The sequence below is a fragment of the Polyodon spathula genome, chromosome 3 (genome assembly GCF_017654505.1).
Source record: "Polyodon spathula isolate WHYD16114869_AA chromosome 3, ASM1765450v1, whole genome shotgun sequence".
Classification (NCBI taxonomy): Eukaryota; Metazoa; Chordata; class Actinopteri; order Acipenseriformes; family Polyodontidae; genus Polyodon; species Polyodon spathula.
The window spans coordinates 5,867,028-5,881,981 of record NC_054536.1 but is presented as its reverse complement, the minus strand read 5'-3'; the positions used below and the strand labels follow the sequence as shown (position 1 = coordinate 5,881,981).

General features: G+C 38.1%; 1 protein-coding gene across 7 annotated transcripts in view; it reads right to left on the bottom strand.

The window, feature by feature from the left end:
- LOC121311053 (partitioning defective 3 homolog) overlaps window positions 1–14,954 on the bottom strand; it is a 358,770-nt gene that overhangs the window by 209,858 nt on the left and 133,958 nt on the right. For all 7 annotated transcript variants that reach the window (XM_041243850.1, XM_041243852.1, XM_041243853.1 and 4 more), the window contains exons 3-4: window positions 14,723–14,903; window positions 1,021–1,202 (exon numbers count right to left, since the gene is read on the bottom strand). In XM_041243850.1, the coding sequence (XP_041099784.1) occupies window positions 1,021–1,202; window positions 14,723–14,903 (363 nt within the window). The remainder of the gene's footprint in view (window positions 1–1,020; window positions 1,203–14,722; window positions 14,904–14,954) is intronic.

Sequence of the window (14,954 nt, the reverse complement as noted above, 5' to 3'; positions counted from 1 at the left end):
TATTCTATTTTTTTTTTATATAAAAAAAGAGAAGCTTTTCATCTTGTTGCATTGGCTGAATCTCCAGTGCAGAAGCTCTAGACTCCCGTCCTGATTTAGAAAAGCATGCACTGTATACACAGATTCCTATTTTGCTGCCTTTGTTCCTACTTTATTGTCTTTTTAATGGATAAAACTACAAATACAACATATTATCCATGGAGCATAATGTAAAAGGAATGGCACCACCCATAGAAGAGTCCTGGAAGCAGTTCATTTTGATTGAAAAACAGTGGTAATAGATTTTGGCAATAATAATAATAATAATAATAATAATAATAATAATAATAATAATAATAATAATAATAATAATAACTGTATCTACTGTAAAGACAGACTGTCAAAGCGTATGGTTCAGTCACTGATATGGCCAGAGGTTGAAACAATGTGACAGATAAACGGTAATGAAACTTAAATGAGAATCATAGAATACATCCGTGCACCTCTGCTATGCCTCTATAGACCAGAAATATGGCAACCATATTAGGGCCAAGGTCAATGTCACGGTCATCAACATATAAGTGATAGAAAGATTTGGCAGCTTTGTAAAATCACAGACATGCAAGCCGACATAATACTGTTGTGTACCCAGTAAGAGGCCAATACCTCAAAGTGTTAGCCCAATGAGTTTCTAGGACTGTGAAATTATAAAAGTTGGCATCTAGGTTAATAAGATATTAGAAGTTGAAACAGAAGCAGCGGCAACAGCAGTAAATGGACAAGTACATAAAAGCTCCCCTCATGGAGATGCTGAATAAGAACACACATCTTGCTGAGGGGGTCAAGGGTCAGAGGAAATGAAGCACGATGAATTTCATGTCTCTATTACCATTACTCTTGCAGTTTCATGAAAAATCCTCAAATCTCAGAACATACAGCAGGCAATGGCAAGGGATGAAGTCCCAGCTACTACAGCAAGTGCTCATGTATTAGCATCTCAGTACACTTGCATTAGTAACTGTCACTGAAATGAAAACATACCTTCCTTTCAAGGCTATGAGTCCCAGCCCCTGTATTTGGTTTTGAAAAGCCTGCCGTTGTAGACCACCGGGTAGGGTTTTTGCGAGAAGGCTCTTCCACTGTGAAATGTGTTTCATTGAAAGGGGATGTGGACAAGGCAACAAGCGCTGGGTCACTGCTGCGCCGGACATGCAGCGGCATATCTACAAGAGTAGAAAGCAGGGGGAGAAAGGGAAAATTACATTTCTTTAAAACAATCATGTGTCACTCATTTACCAAGATTACTCAAAGTATTGCATCACCTAGAATTTTAAGACAGATATAATTAAAAAAAAAAAAAAAAACCTAAATGAACATAATTTAGATGTTTTATTTAACATTATGGAATCAAAGAAACAGCAAAATCATTGCAAAAATCTACTGGAAGCCATAATAGTTGTCCAGTATATCATGTTTGATTTAAAAATGTTGCATGTTTCAATTTGTGTCAGGTTTTACATTAAGTATATGGAAAACTACAAAGCGGTATGTCATTCAATATGTTAACATAACATTCTTCAACAGGTTTCATTCAACTTTATGAAGTAAAATAAGTTAATTCTATAGGGTGATGCAAAACATTTGGCCATGGTAGACCAAAACATCCAGTCTCTGCATTTCTGTTATCATCTGCCAGATGGTGGACTCAAGTTTTAGAGGGCAATGCTGACAACCCTGCACAGACCAGACACTGACCATGTGACATTGTGACCCTTCAACTGATGTCTCTATAGCAACTGTGAACTACTGTAATCATAAGAAATGAGACAGCTCACCTAAATGGTCAGCTTCAAGTAGCCCCAAGGAAAGTAAGAGTCTAAAGCACTGTTTGACAACAACAAATAAAATACTTTAAAATAAGAGTACCCACGTATGCAGTTGCGCCAAAACCTAAATTTTCTGATTTGAGACTAAACAAACCAATCAATCTCATTAGAAGATTTTATTCTGGTTTCCTCAACAGGTACTGTATAGAGATTTGTATTTCATACATAACAGATACATTATGAAATTGCACTTGTTGCAGGGTAATAATATAATCTACTCGTAATATTCAAAATAATAATGGCACTCCACTAGTGCTGCTATCTTTACAAAAAGCCCATATTGACATAAAACTTCAAATGATATCCATTTGATTGTTCAGAGCAACAGCACCTTTTAACACTTGCAAGCACAACACACATTCCATGCTGTTCACACTCTTGTCCTACATGCAAAAGGTGCTTTGATTACCCCCATACCACAAACTCATAACTACATTTTATTGGTGTTCCACAATAGTTTAATGCATCTTTCTTGATAAACAGTTGAGTCTCAAAGTTGCTGTTCCGTATCTAACTCCCTCTGATGTTCAACAAAGCTGCTGTATATGCAGCAGCTGTTTGAACGGTTCACAATCTATAAATCTACCCTTACAACCAACACATTCCTTCAGACAAGTCTTTGCTTTCATGAATTTGTACAGCTCTGTCATGGTCAATATGGGCCTCTTTGATGCAGTCCTTCCAAATGGGGAAAAATGATGTGCAGAAAGTCAATGCTGACATTACAAGGAGCAGTAGAAGTTGTTTCATTGGAACTCAGCCCTCTTATTAAATTCGACAAAGAACCACCTTACAATGTGCCCCTGGAAACTGTGTGAATTATTACATTGTCACACTGGCTTTAGCGTTATTAATTATAATACAGTGCAATATAATAAACACATTTACCAGTTATCCACTCCCAGTGGGTCACGTAATTGCAACTAGAATGTAATCCATTTATATAATTGTGTATTTGTACTTATTAATATTCACATTTTTGCATATCTGACTAAGGAAATAGATATTTTTTTAAAAGACCACACAATCGGCTTGTTAATTCACTCTGACTTTAAAACATCCTTTGGTTTCAATGTACCTAAATCACTACTTGTGTCAGTCTTTGGGGTGTCAGTAAGTGCTGGAGAAGAATGAATGCGTTTCCTAGGCTTGCAAGACGCATGGGATTTCATAGATCGTCACAGCAGTTCCATTTGGAATTCATTCATCCAGGAATGTGGGAATAAGGCTCTGGGGAATCTTAAAATACATAACGGATGCACTTGGACAGTGTGGGGAAGAGGGGGGTGTGTGAATAAGGAGGCTTTGAGAAACAAATCCAATCCATCTGTATAACATGGGAACCAAAACATGTACAGGATACGGTTTTTAAGAGGTGTATACACACAAACACACCAATTATTTCCCACAAGTTAGTTATGTCCTTGCCAACATTTCTAAGGCGGTTCATTTCTGTGTAGACTGATAAATTACACCATATGTTCTTGTGAAAGCTAATAACTTTCTAACTCCTGTTACAATTCAAATGTTAGATGTTTCAGAAGAATACAGAAATTGGAGCAAAGACAGCATTATTTGATTAGCCTGGTAGGGGAAAGTAGGCCTGCCTTTAATAACTAGAGAACCACTTTAGACAAATTGCAATCTCACTCTTTTTTGGAAAGGAAAAATTACATTAAAAAAACAGCCACCAGAACATCGATCTCAGGCAGTCCACGAGGCACAGACATTACAAAAAGCCCTAAAAGGATTACTTGGTCATCTTCACTGGGGATTAGAATGACAAGCATGCTGCATATCTCCATCAGCACAAATATAAAAAGGTCAGATGTTTCAGCTTTCTTTACCTGAAGAAAATGTGTTTAGCTGTTAATTTGTTATCAGAGTCTGGGGTGCTGGAAGGTGGAGATACCAGAGTATAAACTAAACATAAACATTGAAGCAAGGCTGCAGGTTAATCGAAACTGGTATGAACTGTTTGGAATTTGCGTTCTTTGTTTTGTTTTTTCTAAATACTTTCTGGAATACCAACAAATCACAAACCTGCATTAATGTACTTTCAATGGTAACTGTTGAGCTCTGCCTTGAAATAGAGGGCATCAGTATGAATCAGCCAGGGGTCTATTTTAATGCTGCATATTTTTTGCAGGCCTTATACAGTACTACTGCATGTTTATAGAATGCAGTATTCTTAATAAGTAGGTAGTGGTAGGGGTTAGGGGTAGGGTGAATGAATCAGTCTTGGGCGAGAAAGAGAAGCAAGATAATACATTTTCCCCCAAAGCAAATAAAATGTGTCAGGTTTTATTTTTTCCCTCTCCTTTCTCTGGTAAAGCAATTATTTCGGCCTTTGTGGTGATGTCTAAATCTTTGTTTCAGACGCAGTTTGAAATGACATTATGTGGGGTGAAAACCAGCTGGCTGATAGATGGCCGATAGATTTTATTGATATTAAGCATTGTGTGATAATAACATCAGTAATATTATTATCAGGAGCTTGTTTCCATTAACTCCCATTACATTCTGACTGGAACATTTCAATGGAGTGATAATATGCATTGTGAGATTAACAGCAGTGACATTAAGCAGGTTTCACCGCTCATCTCCATTGGTGCTTCAATATTCCTTCCTGTGCAGCAAATGTATTACAGGGATTTCAGCTGTACCAGCTTGAGTTTGTTGTAAACTGTTGGGGAAGACAGCACCTGAATACAAGATGTTGCCAACAGTGCACATCAAGTTTTTTGCCCTGCTGTGTCCCACATTTGATTATAAAATCAAGTCAATTTGGAAAAAGAAAAATAAACCCTAAAGGGGCTCCTGAATAATAAAAAGTGAGCTGACAAACGTACAGGACCTCACCCATGTGACCGATCATGTGGTGGCGAAATGCATTTAGAAGAGTGAATAGAACAGAGAGTAAACTCTAAAGCACTGTCCTCTTCTAATTCTCTGCCTCGCCACACTGTAAACATTGATTTCTTTCTGTGTCTTGAAGCCTCCTTCTAAGAGTGTTTGATACAAAGACTTGAATGCTTAATTACTGTGATGTTTTTTCTTTGCTCTAATGCTGAAAGTCATACCAGGGGGAAACTCTTCGGGAATTTTAAAGAGCGTTAACACAAATGCAAACAGCATATTAATGAAATTCAAAAAATGACTAAGTGACCAGCAGTCTCAACTGGTGCCAGCAGTGCCTTTGGGAAACAACTTGCAAACCAAAGGGGAGGAAACCTAGCAGCCATTTTCTAAGCCACCCTATTTTTAGAATTCTATAATTTGGAATCACACATGTTTTCAAAAAAATATAAAAAGCCTTTGACCCCCTCAGAGTGGAAGAGGCCAGAGGGGGATATGGAAAACCACTTAAAAACATTTATGAGAGGTTTTCAAAATGGTTTCCTTAAATTACTACAAGGCTAGGGCAGGGAGATCAATAATTGTGAGAGCTTTGTCTGAGCTTTGCAAAAGCTGTACAAGTAGAGAGGATCAGTGCAGGAAATATTAAGTGAACAAAAGCAAAACACAAAAAACCCAAAACAAACAAAAAACACACACACACACACACACACACACGTGTGAGTAAAAAATGTTAAAAAAATTCCTACTAGAAACCAGCTTGTGACTGCTTCGCACCCGTTTTGCTGTGTTCAAAAAGGGCTTACTAAGGTTTTTAATTTAGTAACATTATCACTGGCTGCTTTTAGTTCTTTGCTTGCGTTTCATACTTCAATTTGTAGTTTGCAGATATTTCAAAGACAGTACTGTACATGAGACACTGCTGCTGCTTCCTCCACTGATCTTAGAACACCCTGATCAGCCCTAATCTTGGATTACCTTACCCAGCGTCAAATGAGGTAATGCAAGAATAAGCAGGAGTTTATTTGTAAACAAAAAGGTATGAGATCACATGATTAAGGAAGAGGGACAACATTTTTGTTTCTAGACATTCCATGTATGCTTGATGTTTTTATCTGCTTGTGGATCAGGTTTGGTGAAGTGCTGGTGTCGGTAGCTGCATGCTGAACTTTGCCTAGCCATGTTTTAATACAATCTTCAAGTTTGAACAGAACCAGCAGTGAGCCAACTAATTGTGCGAACAGGAGCAGCAATAGTTTAGTTGTTCGGCGATTCGCCATTTGAGTTGTAAAAATATAACCAAGTCCTTTTATTAGAAGTAGCGTCCTACAATATATAGTTAAAAGTACACTTGTCATTCAATTCACGGAACAGGAACATTTTTTGTATGACTAATATTACATTAATTTAATGAGTATGTTCCAAGAATGAATATGGGTAAATGTTTCTGATCCCAGATTGAATGCATCATGAGATAGTCTTTCACAGGGATGTTGTTTTTAGGGATGTGAAATTACTGCTGTGTGTTTCTGGTCAGTCTTGTAAATGAGGCCTTGGTCTCAATGGGTAGAATGGATGAATAAATAAATAAATAAATAAATAAATAAATAATACTGTTCAGCATTTGCAAGCTGTATCATTTTCACCGCTCAGAAAAAAAGTACCAGTGCCTGAAAGATACGTGCCTGAATTAACATGAACAAGTGAAGAAGCTAAAGATTTTTGGAACAGTAGTGATTTTAATAAAAGATAACATGAGAATGTTTTAGAGAACTGCTTATCTCACCAGAATAGTCACTGAAAACAGCAAATCAGCACTGAGTTTATAAGTCTCCAAGTGAAAACAGCAGACAGTGGGTTATATTACATTTACAAGAAAGAGAGACAGGGCATTGTTTCAAACCTATTGTACTCAATCTTCAGCAACCGACCCTTTTGAATCCTTCTAGGACTCTGCAGAGCTGAGCTTCAAATGCATGTCTAACAGCCCCCACTCCCCTGGGGGCAAAGTAGTTTTTACCCATCTGAAACATCTTAGCTTTTAGCTATGCATCCACGGCACTACAGGCTGAGCAACTGACACGTCTATTCCACAAAGGAGACCTGCCTGCCTGGCTGTGACTTGTCAGGATTTTTTTTTTTGTGAAAGGAGAGTGAGCTGCAATGGATCTGGTAAAACAGGATGAAGAATAAGAACATTCCCCACCGATTCCACGCCAGTGCACACCGAGGAGATCTGAACAGTTTTCACCTGTCAAAGCCTGCTTTTAAAAGCTGGCCTCTGAACTTTCCTGCTAAAACCTGCCAGAATCACCTGAAGAAGCACTGAGTGGATGGTCAAATAAACTGTGAACTGACCCCAATATCCTTAAACCCCACCCCTGAAAAAGAAACACCCCCCAACTCAGCAAGGGAGCTATTACCAGTCAATTCAATAGCTTGAAATGCCAATTCATTACGCATGCAGGAATAAAGAACATTGCATCTTATAAAACACAGACAAGATGTAAATAGTCAAAATATTGAAATGTAATATTTTATTTAAAAAACATGTTGTTGATAATTTCTGCTCACATATGGCACATGTGCTTTGGTTTATCACTTTTTTTTTTTTTAATGATGTATGTATGTATGGATGTATGTATGTATGTATAAAACACATTCAACAGAATTTGAAGTTGACTGTGGCTGCTGTTCTTGCTTTTTATTTCCTGTTTTTCCCTTCAGCTTGTTAAACAAAACCTACAACTTACCCCCCCCCCCCCCCGTAAAGAATAAATATCGGGGGTGGTGGGACTGAGCGTATATAAGCGAATTGCCCGCTTTCTATATTTATAGTTTTTTAAAAATGAGTTAGTTTATATTATTTTTATATAGCGTCTTTCATAGTGGACCACCATCACAAAGAGCTTCTTTATTTATCTCTAAAGATAAGAAGCACCAATCTGCCAAGAGTGAAAAGGCTCTGGCAATATAAATGGGGAAGACCTTTTTATATACTCTGGACAGAAATGGGCTATTGAACTGTCAGGTCTAGTCTACCTGAATAATGCTATATACTATGATGCTTGAAGGAAGACAGTAATATGTAAATATGTACATTTTAAATCATTGGGATTTGCCACAAAATAATGGCTTGGTCTTTAAGACTGGTTCAGAGTTCATTTATTTTGGTCTCTAATGGCAAGACATATAATAAATTGAATAAAAAAAAAAAAACACACTGATGTTTATTTTGATGAAGTAGCCTGTATTCCAGTCACCAGAGAGACCAGTCTAAATGTTAAAAATGGAAATATTAATCAAAATGGTCACTGAATACCGGTACTCAAATGCATTAGGACATGCAGTAACTTAATCAATTCCCTACCGTATATAAGCTACTGTACAATTGCTCTGCTCATCACTGGGAAGTTAATGGTTGCATTTCCAATACATTCCTGTTACTTTGAACAGGAAGGCACAGCACTATTGAGCAACCCTAAACATCATAAAATGTGAACCGTGAAAACATTGCTGAAGGCTGCTTTCAGGAGTAGAGTTCCTACGCTTTTAACAAAGTAAATTTGTGGGGAAGGCTGCAAAATCTGTTAAAGAAAGACCTTGAAAAAAGATTAAATGTGTCCAATTGAATAAATAATTTAATTAAGCTAATTGAGAGCTTAAGTTGGAATGAAAACCAAACGACACTGCGGCCCTCGAGGACTGGAGGTGGACACCCCTGCTGTAGCCCTGGTACTAAGTGTATAGCTACACACATGCTCACCCACATGTGCACGCTGACAGTTAATGAATATTGCCCTTTACCAGAAGTGAGCAATATGAACACTCTTGATTAAATACATGCACAGCAATTCACAAAGACAAATGTATGCATGTTTCAGTGCTTCGTGTAATTTTGCAAAACTGGTCAGGAGAACTTTGCAGTCCTTTCAGTCTGTGCAAAACAAGCTTGGTTATAAAAAGCTTTTCATGCACTTGGTTTAATCAGGAGTGATTAGAGGCTGAGATCTCCAGTTGTAATGCAGCGCATTTCAAAAGCATGCTTCATAATCAATGTTTACATTGTACTAGTTATCCAGGCCTTCTGGAACCAGGGTTCAAGCCACAGTTCCTGAAAAAGTGGCTTAATGTTCCCTCAGCTTAATAGAGAGAAAGTTGGATGGGACTAGTTAGTTTAATCGCACTTCAAAACAACAGCTACTGGTATGTCACCCAATAAGTGGAACCAGAGACTTCCCAGCTTGGGCCCAGTCTCCAGGGTTCAGTATCTTGGTAACATCGGACTATCGGGTTTGAGTTGGCAGGAATGGAGGTCCCTGGCTTACTTTCGGTTTCCATGACTGATAAGATAGTTTCAGAGAGCATTTCCAATAGATACAATATTGATTGAAAAAATAAAGTGTGTGCTCTTGCACAATATACAAGAGTAGCCCAGCAGGACCTTCATATGTATTGTGATAGATATTTTATGTTGTGGTGTTGTAGGGAGGATGCGCATGAACTGGGTGTGAATAGTTCCTTTCCTTTGTTGCCAAGTGTGGCAGGCTGGCAAGTGGATAGAGGCCCAGAGACAGTTTGTAGTTCAAAAAAATAACTATTTTATTATAAATAAACACAAAAATGAAAGGGCACAAGGGCCAAAACAAAAGGATTTAAAACACAAATAAAGCAAGACAAAAAGCAAAAAATAACAATTTCCAGGCTGGGCAATGCCTTCACTGGATTCAAACTTTCAAACATACAAACAAAACACCAACCTGCTTCTTCAGCTCCCTCTTCCCAAATGAGAAGCAGAGGCCTCCTTTTATGTCAGGTGGCTGGGCGCTGATTGATCGTTAATTAAACTAATCATCTAATCAACCCCAGCCACCTGAACACAATGAACCCAGGCAGGTAGGGGAATTTAACCCCATCCCTGCCAATTTCCAAATATCCTATTTTTTTGACGATAAAAGAAAACAATCATTTTAAGATAAAAAAAAAAATAGATTATGAAAATGTGTCTTCAGTCTTATTTTAAAAGCTGCAACCGTTGGTGCTTCCCTTACAGAAATAAGCAAATCGTTCCTTAGGGGCCCTGTAACTGAAAGCTCTGACACCAGTACTAGTTTTATAAATGTTGGGAAGAGTGAGCAGCCTGGCATCCTGGGATCGGAGAGGCCGTATAGGAACATATGGAATTAGAAGATCATTCAGGTAAGAGGGAGCCAGATCATGTAGGCTTTGTAGGTTATGAGCAGCAGCTTAAAATCAGCCTGGAACTGAACTGAAAGCCAGCACAGGGCTGCCAATACCGGTAATATAGTCATACTTTCATGTTTTAGTTAAAATCCTGGCAGCAGCATTTTGCACAACTTATGAGTCCCTCAGAGAGGATATATCACACTCCTAGCACTAACCATTCCCCAGTTATGGTCCTTGACAACTTTGCTGATTGACTGCCCATTTAGCTCACACTGATTTTGACTATAATTCTACTCCCGATTAAGCTAGAGACTCCATTAATAACCTTTTAATGGATGCTTTCATGGTCTAGTGGTATCAGTCACACTGTTTCTTGCTCATCCTGTACAATTATTCAGAAAGTAACATTTGACTACTAACCTAAATTGTACAAGGTTAACCCACTAGGCCATCAAGAACTCAAGAAGATATGACAACATACAAAAAGTAGCATGAGATTAACACCTTTCTGTATATAGGGAGGGAAATCTAACAGCCAGGTAAATGCTGAAATGATGTGAGTCTTGGTAAAGGAATCTCAACCTCTCCTAAATGTACAGTCTATTGTAACAATAATGTGTTTAAGTATTTTAGTTTCTAATGTTTTAAACCCTAAATCTAGTTAACATCTTTTGGATATCTGGTCAGAGATGTTATTATTATTATTTTTTTCTTTGTTACATCTTGTGGAACTTCAGGGAGAAATGTGACATTAGTCCTTTACTGCACCTTCCACTAGCATGCAAGAATGATGCAATATATTTAATAGTACTTTGTGTCAAATAAGTAGGTGGCACCTACTCTGAGGTAAATCCTTATCTGCTAAAGTGACACAGATGGCATCAACTGGTTGCACACTATGATGCTTGGGCTGCTGTGGATCTGCATATCAACCTGTTTGCCAAATTGCCCATTAACAAAGGTCACTTCCACCTGTGCCTCTGGCTCGGGTATCCCCAACAGAGCTCAGTGCACCTGGCTGCTGTGCACGGCTGGTTTCCAATCAGCAGTGTCTCTGACATGAGTCAAACTGGGGCTCAATCTGCCAACCGGCACGTTGCATGCTGCAGCTGGTAGAAGAGTTGGGCATATAACGAGGCACAGCATCGCAAAAATACCAAAGAAAGGGTTGGGATTGCAAGGCTGTTAAAGAGTGAGTCGGAAATAAGACACTGACATGTATAGGTTAAGGATTTCCCAGTAACTTGAATGAATAGTTTACTTATAAAATATTTTAAAAAAATGTAAAAGATGGTGCAATCCTGCAAATAGAATTTTCCGTATTTGAAAGTTTTAAAAGTGGGAGAGACTGAGCAATGTTGTAATCACAAGTGTACAGATTAGGTAGGCAGGGTTGAGGATAGGTCAACAGAGGCCTCAAGCTATGGGACAGAGAACTGCCCACAAACAGCTTGCATTCCTCACTGTGTGTAGGAAGTCCCAGCTGAAGGCTGATTTTTAATGATTTACTGAACTGCGGGGTTGGAGTCATTTCACCTTTAACCTTTTACTATCTGAACACTGACAGAACGAAGACATCCTGTCTATGTCCCAAAATGTTTACCAAAAATAATCACTTATCCACATACTTCATTTTGAGTCTGTTTCATGGGTCATATACTAAACTAAAAGCCAAGCAGCATCCTCACTGAAAACTGTTTTCAATCTTTCAACTTTGATTTATCAAAGTCACAAACTCCCAGGAAGCAAGTAGTACAATCAACTGGTACTGGTCTTAAATGAACCATTTCAGCAATCAAGAACCGTTAGACATAAATACTGTACTCTTCTAATGCATAAGACTGATGGCTACAATATTAATCAGATGTTTAGTTTGTTGAGATTCCTTTTGGTCTAGTGATTTTCACTTTGGGCTGAATTGGACATCCTGTATGGTACATTTTAATACAAGTGCAAGTATTTAAACCAACCTTTTAAATCCATTTGTAATGGCTATCATTCTAAACACTTAGCACTGGCAGCTTTGAATCTGACAAACTTGGCTAGTGAGGTACGATAGACATATATAGTGCTTCTAAATAAGTTTTTCTTTTTTTTTCAGTATTAATTTTCCAATGTGGCATGCAATACATGTTAATTTTGATGGCACTTATGACACTAAGGTTATTTAGTCGACAGTCTAGTGACTTTCAATTTTATGAGGAGACCAATCAATCAATCAATCACTGTTGGATGTTAATGAAAATTACAAATCTGTCAAGAAGAGTGTCAGACGAAATCCCCAGGACTTGAGCACTAAGCATGTGCCAAGCTGTCTTGAATCAAAAACTTAGCCAGACATGAATAAAGATGCAGTGAATGGGTCTTAGTATTTATGATTAGGTACCTAACAAACTTGATATTTTTGCTTTTCATCAACTACACTTACAGTAAATCACCAGAGTGTCATCATGGGCACAATTCCACCAAAATGCATAACATTCCTGGTAGTTACATGTGCAGATTGGAAACTCTCTTCTGCAAGTCATCAATATACTCAGAAACACATTTCCCTACACCTGAAAACAGTTTATATCTTGAGACCAATAACAGGGACACATTGGTATATTAACAGAGTAACCATTCAGAGAGTGAGAATTCCTCATTACAAAACCACAGCACTAACTTTTTAAAAGTTTTAATGTGATCTCTTTTTTTCTAAATAATCCATCTTTAGCAAATATAAGTATACTGCCTGCTATATAATTGCTCACAAACTACAATCATTCCACCAATTTTACATCTCATCTCCAATCCAAGAACTGCTGGATACTTTCTGACCTCATCAGCATGTCAAAGCAACAGGAAGCAGAATGTTCCCTAGACGTGTGCGAGGCAATAAATATAATTTAGAAAGCAATTACTGAGACTACAATGCTTCAGAGCACAACTTCAAAAGGGGGGTAACTGATGTGATTTCCATTTTAGGCTTGCGCTAGCAAAAGATTGCCTATTTACTTAACTATACTGTAGCAGCTATAGATACAATCAGATTTTAATAAAAGGCTGCTTTAAATGTGGCTCAACACTGCTGAACTTGTCAAACTGCATGCACAAAGACTGGTCACCAGACAAAATGGGAAAAAACTAGCCAGAAACTACATTCGGGAGCTTTTGTGATGAAGAAAAAGCATCCACAGGGGCATAACTTAAATGTAATGGCATTTCTTATTGATATCACCAGTGATCAATGTGGCAGTGAAACAATGAATTTTACAGCACTGTGTAGGGTCTGCTTCATTGACTTAGCCAGGTTAAAACAATGTAGTAGTGGTCTGCAGAATTATATACACAGCTGTGTACCAAATATTAAGACAAGTCAAAATGCCAAAAAAACAGCAGTTTACAGTCAGTATCTTATAATGGAGATAATATAAACTCGTCAGCGTTTTGTTTGTGAAAGTCACCCGCAGACACATGATCAAACTATTGATTCCATTCAATAATGATTTGAAAGGTTACAAGATTCAGCTTGAAAAGAACAGCTACAGAAAGGAAAGGGCTGGGCTCTGCAGTGAAAAAGGCACAGAGATTGAAACTGAACTAGCTTATTATCAGTTTAATATCCTATTACGGGTGTTTTCAATCACTCCATTGTCAGTTCTTATCAGCCATACTTACTAATTCCAATAAAAAAAGTTTTATCAATTCCCCTTAGGGCTAATTGTGGGGAAGCATATCAGTGTTACACCATCTCCAGTGCTTCACCTATGAGCTTCAGTGCACAGCACCACTCTATTGTGCTTCTACATCTCACTTCCCCACAGCCCTGAGACTTATTTTTGGAAGTAATTTTCACTGGAACAGTTAGTAAGCATTGTTAATGACCTAAGAAGAAATAATAGAAGAGAATCTTACACAACACATAAGATAGGATATTAAACTGGTAAGAAATATAATAAGGAAAATGCAGATCTAAACAAATTCAAAATCGACAATTTGTTGCCTTTGTCATTTAAGAGGACCTTTTTAAACAAGGTCCATTTGACAGATTTAATTCTATTGTTTTGCTTTGTTTTTCAAAAAGGCCACCAATCACTGTACAAAATCCACTCGCCTCTTGACATAGCTCCTGAACATCTTATTCAGATGCAGTACACATGACTAGTATTCTCAGGTGTCAGGAGAATGTATGCTAGTCACCTTGGGAATGGTTAGGGTTACCTTTTGTAAACAAAAACACGAGAGAAAACAAATCCAAGTCCTTCACATTTCCCTTTACGTACATATTTTTGTAGAAGCACCAGTTGGTTAATAAATTACAACACAAACAAAAAAAACATGTCTGGTTTTATAACTCCTATTAATTTAAAATGATACAGTTCCCATTTCTCTTTTATGACTGTCAAAACTCCTTCAGCACAAAATACTGTCTTTCGTTGTCATTGTGGTTAATACCAGCCACTGAATGACAAGGAGAAGCTATTGTATTTGTAGGTTACAACTGGGGATTTCTAGAAAAAAAAGAGCGGGAAAGGTTTTTCAGTGGACTTGCTGTAGTGTGATTTGACAAGGCTAACAGGAGGTAGTTAAAAATCAAATAGGGAGTTAAGTCTAAGAAGTTAAAATAAAAGATAAGTCCAGATAAGTTAAAACAAGCCTAGAGGTGAACCACTGTTTTGAGTGTATCCACTGTCCTCTTAAAAACCAACACATTTTAGTTGGACTCCCTCCTAATAATACAAGGTGTTTCCACCATGGGTTCTCATTATGCTGCTACATTGCGCGCTCCCCGGGATGGGAGTCAGAGCCTACATGAAGCTGTCACTTACTTGTCCTGAGGGCTGACGGAGTGACCTCGATTTCACTCGTCACCTGGTAGGGCTGGAAGGCAGACATGTTGCTGGAGCTGAGCTCGCTGCCAAACATCTCGGGACTCTGAGTACCTGTGGAGCTGGCACTGGTGCCATCTCCACCGTGATGAGGATCCTGTTCATCGTACACGGCCACGAGCTGAAGAGGCAACCAAAAACAGAAGGACATTTAATTTCAAATCCATTACAG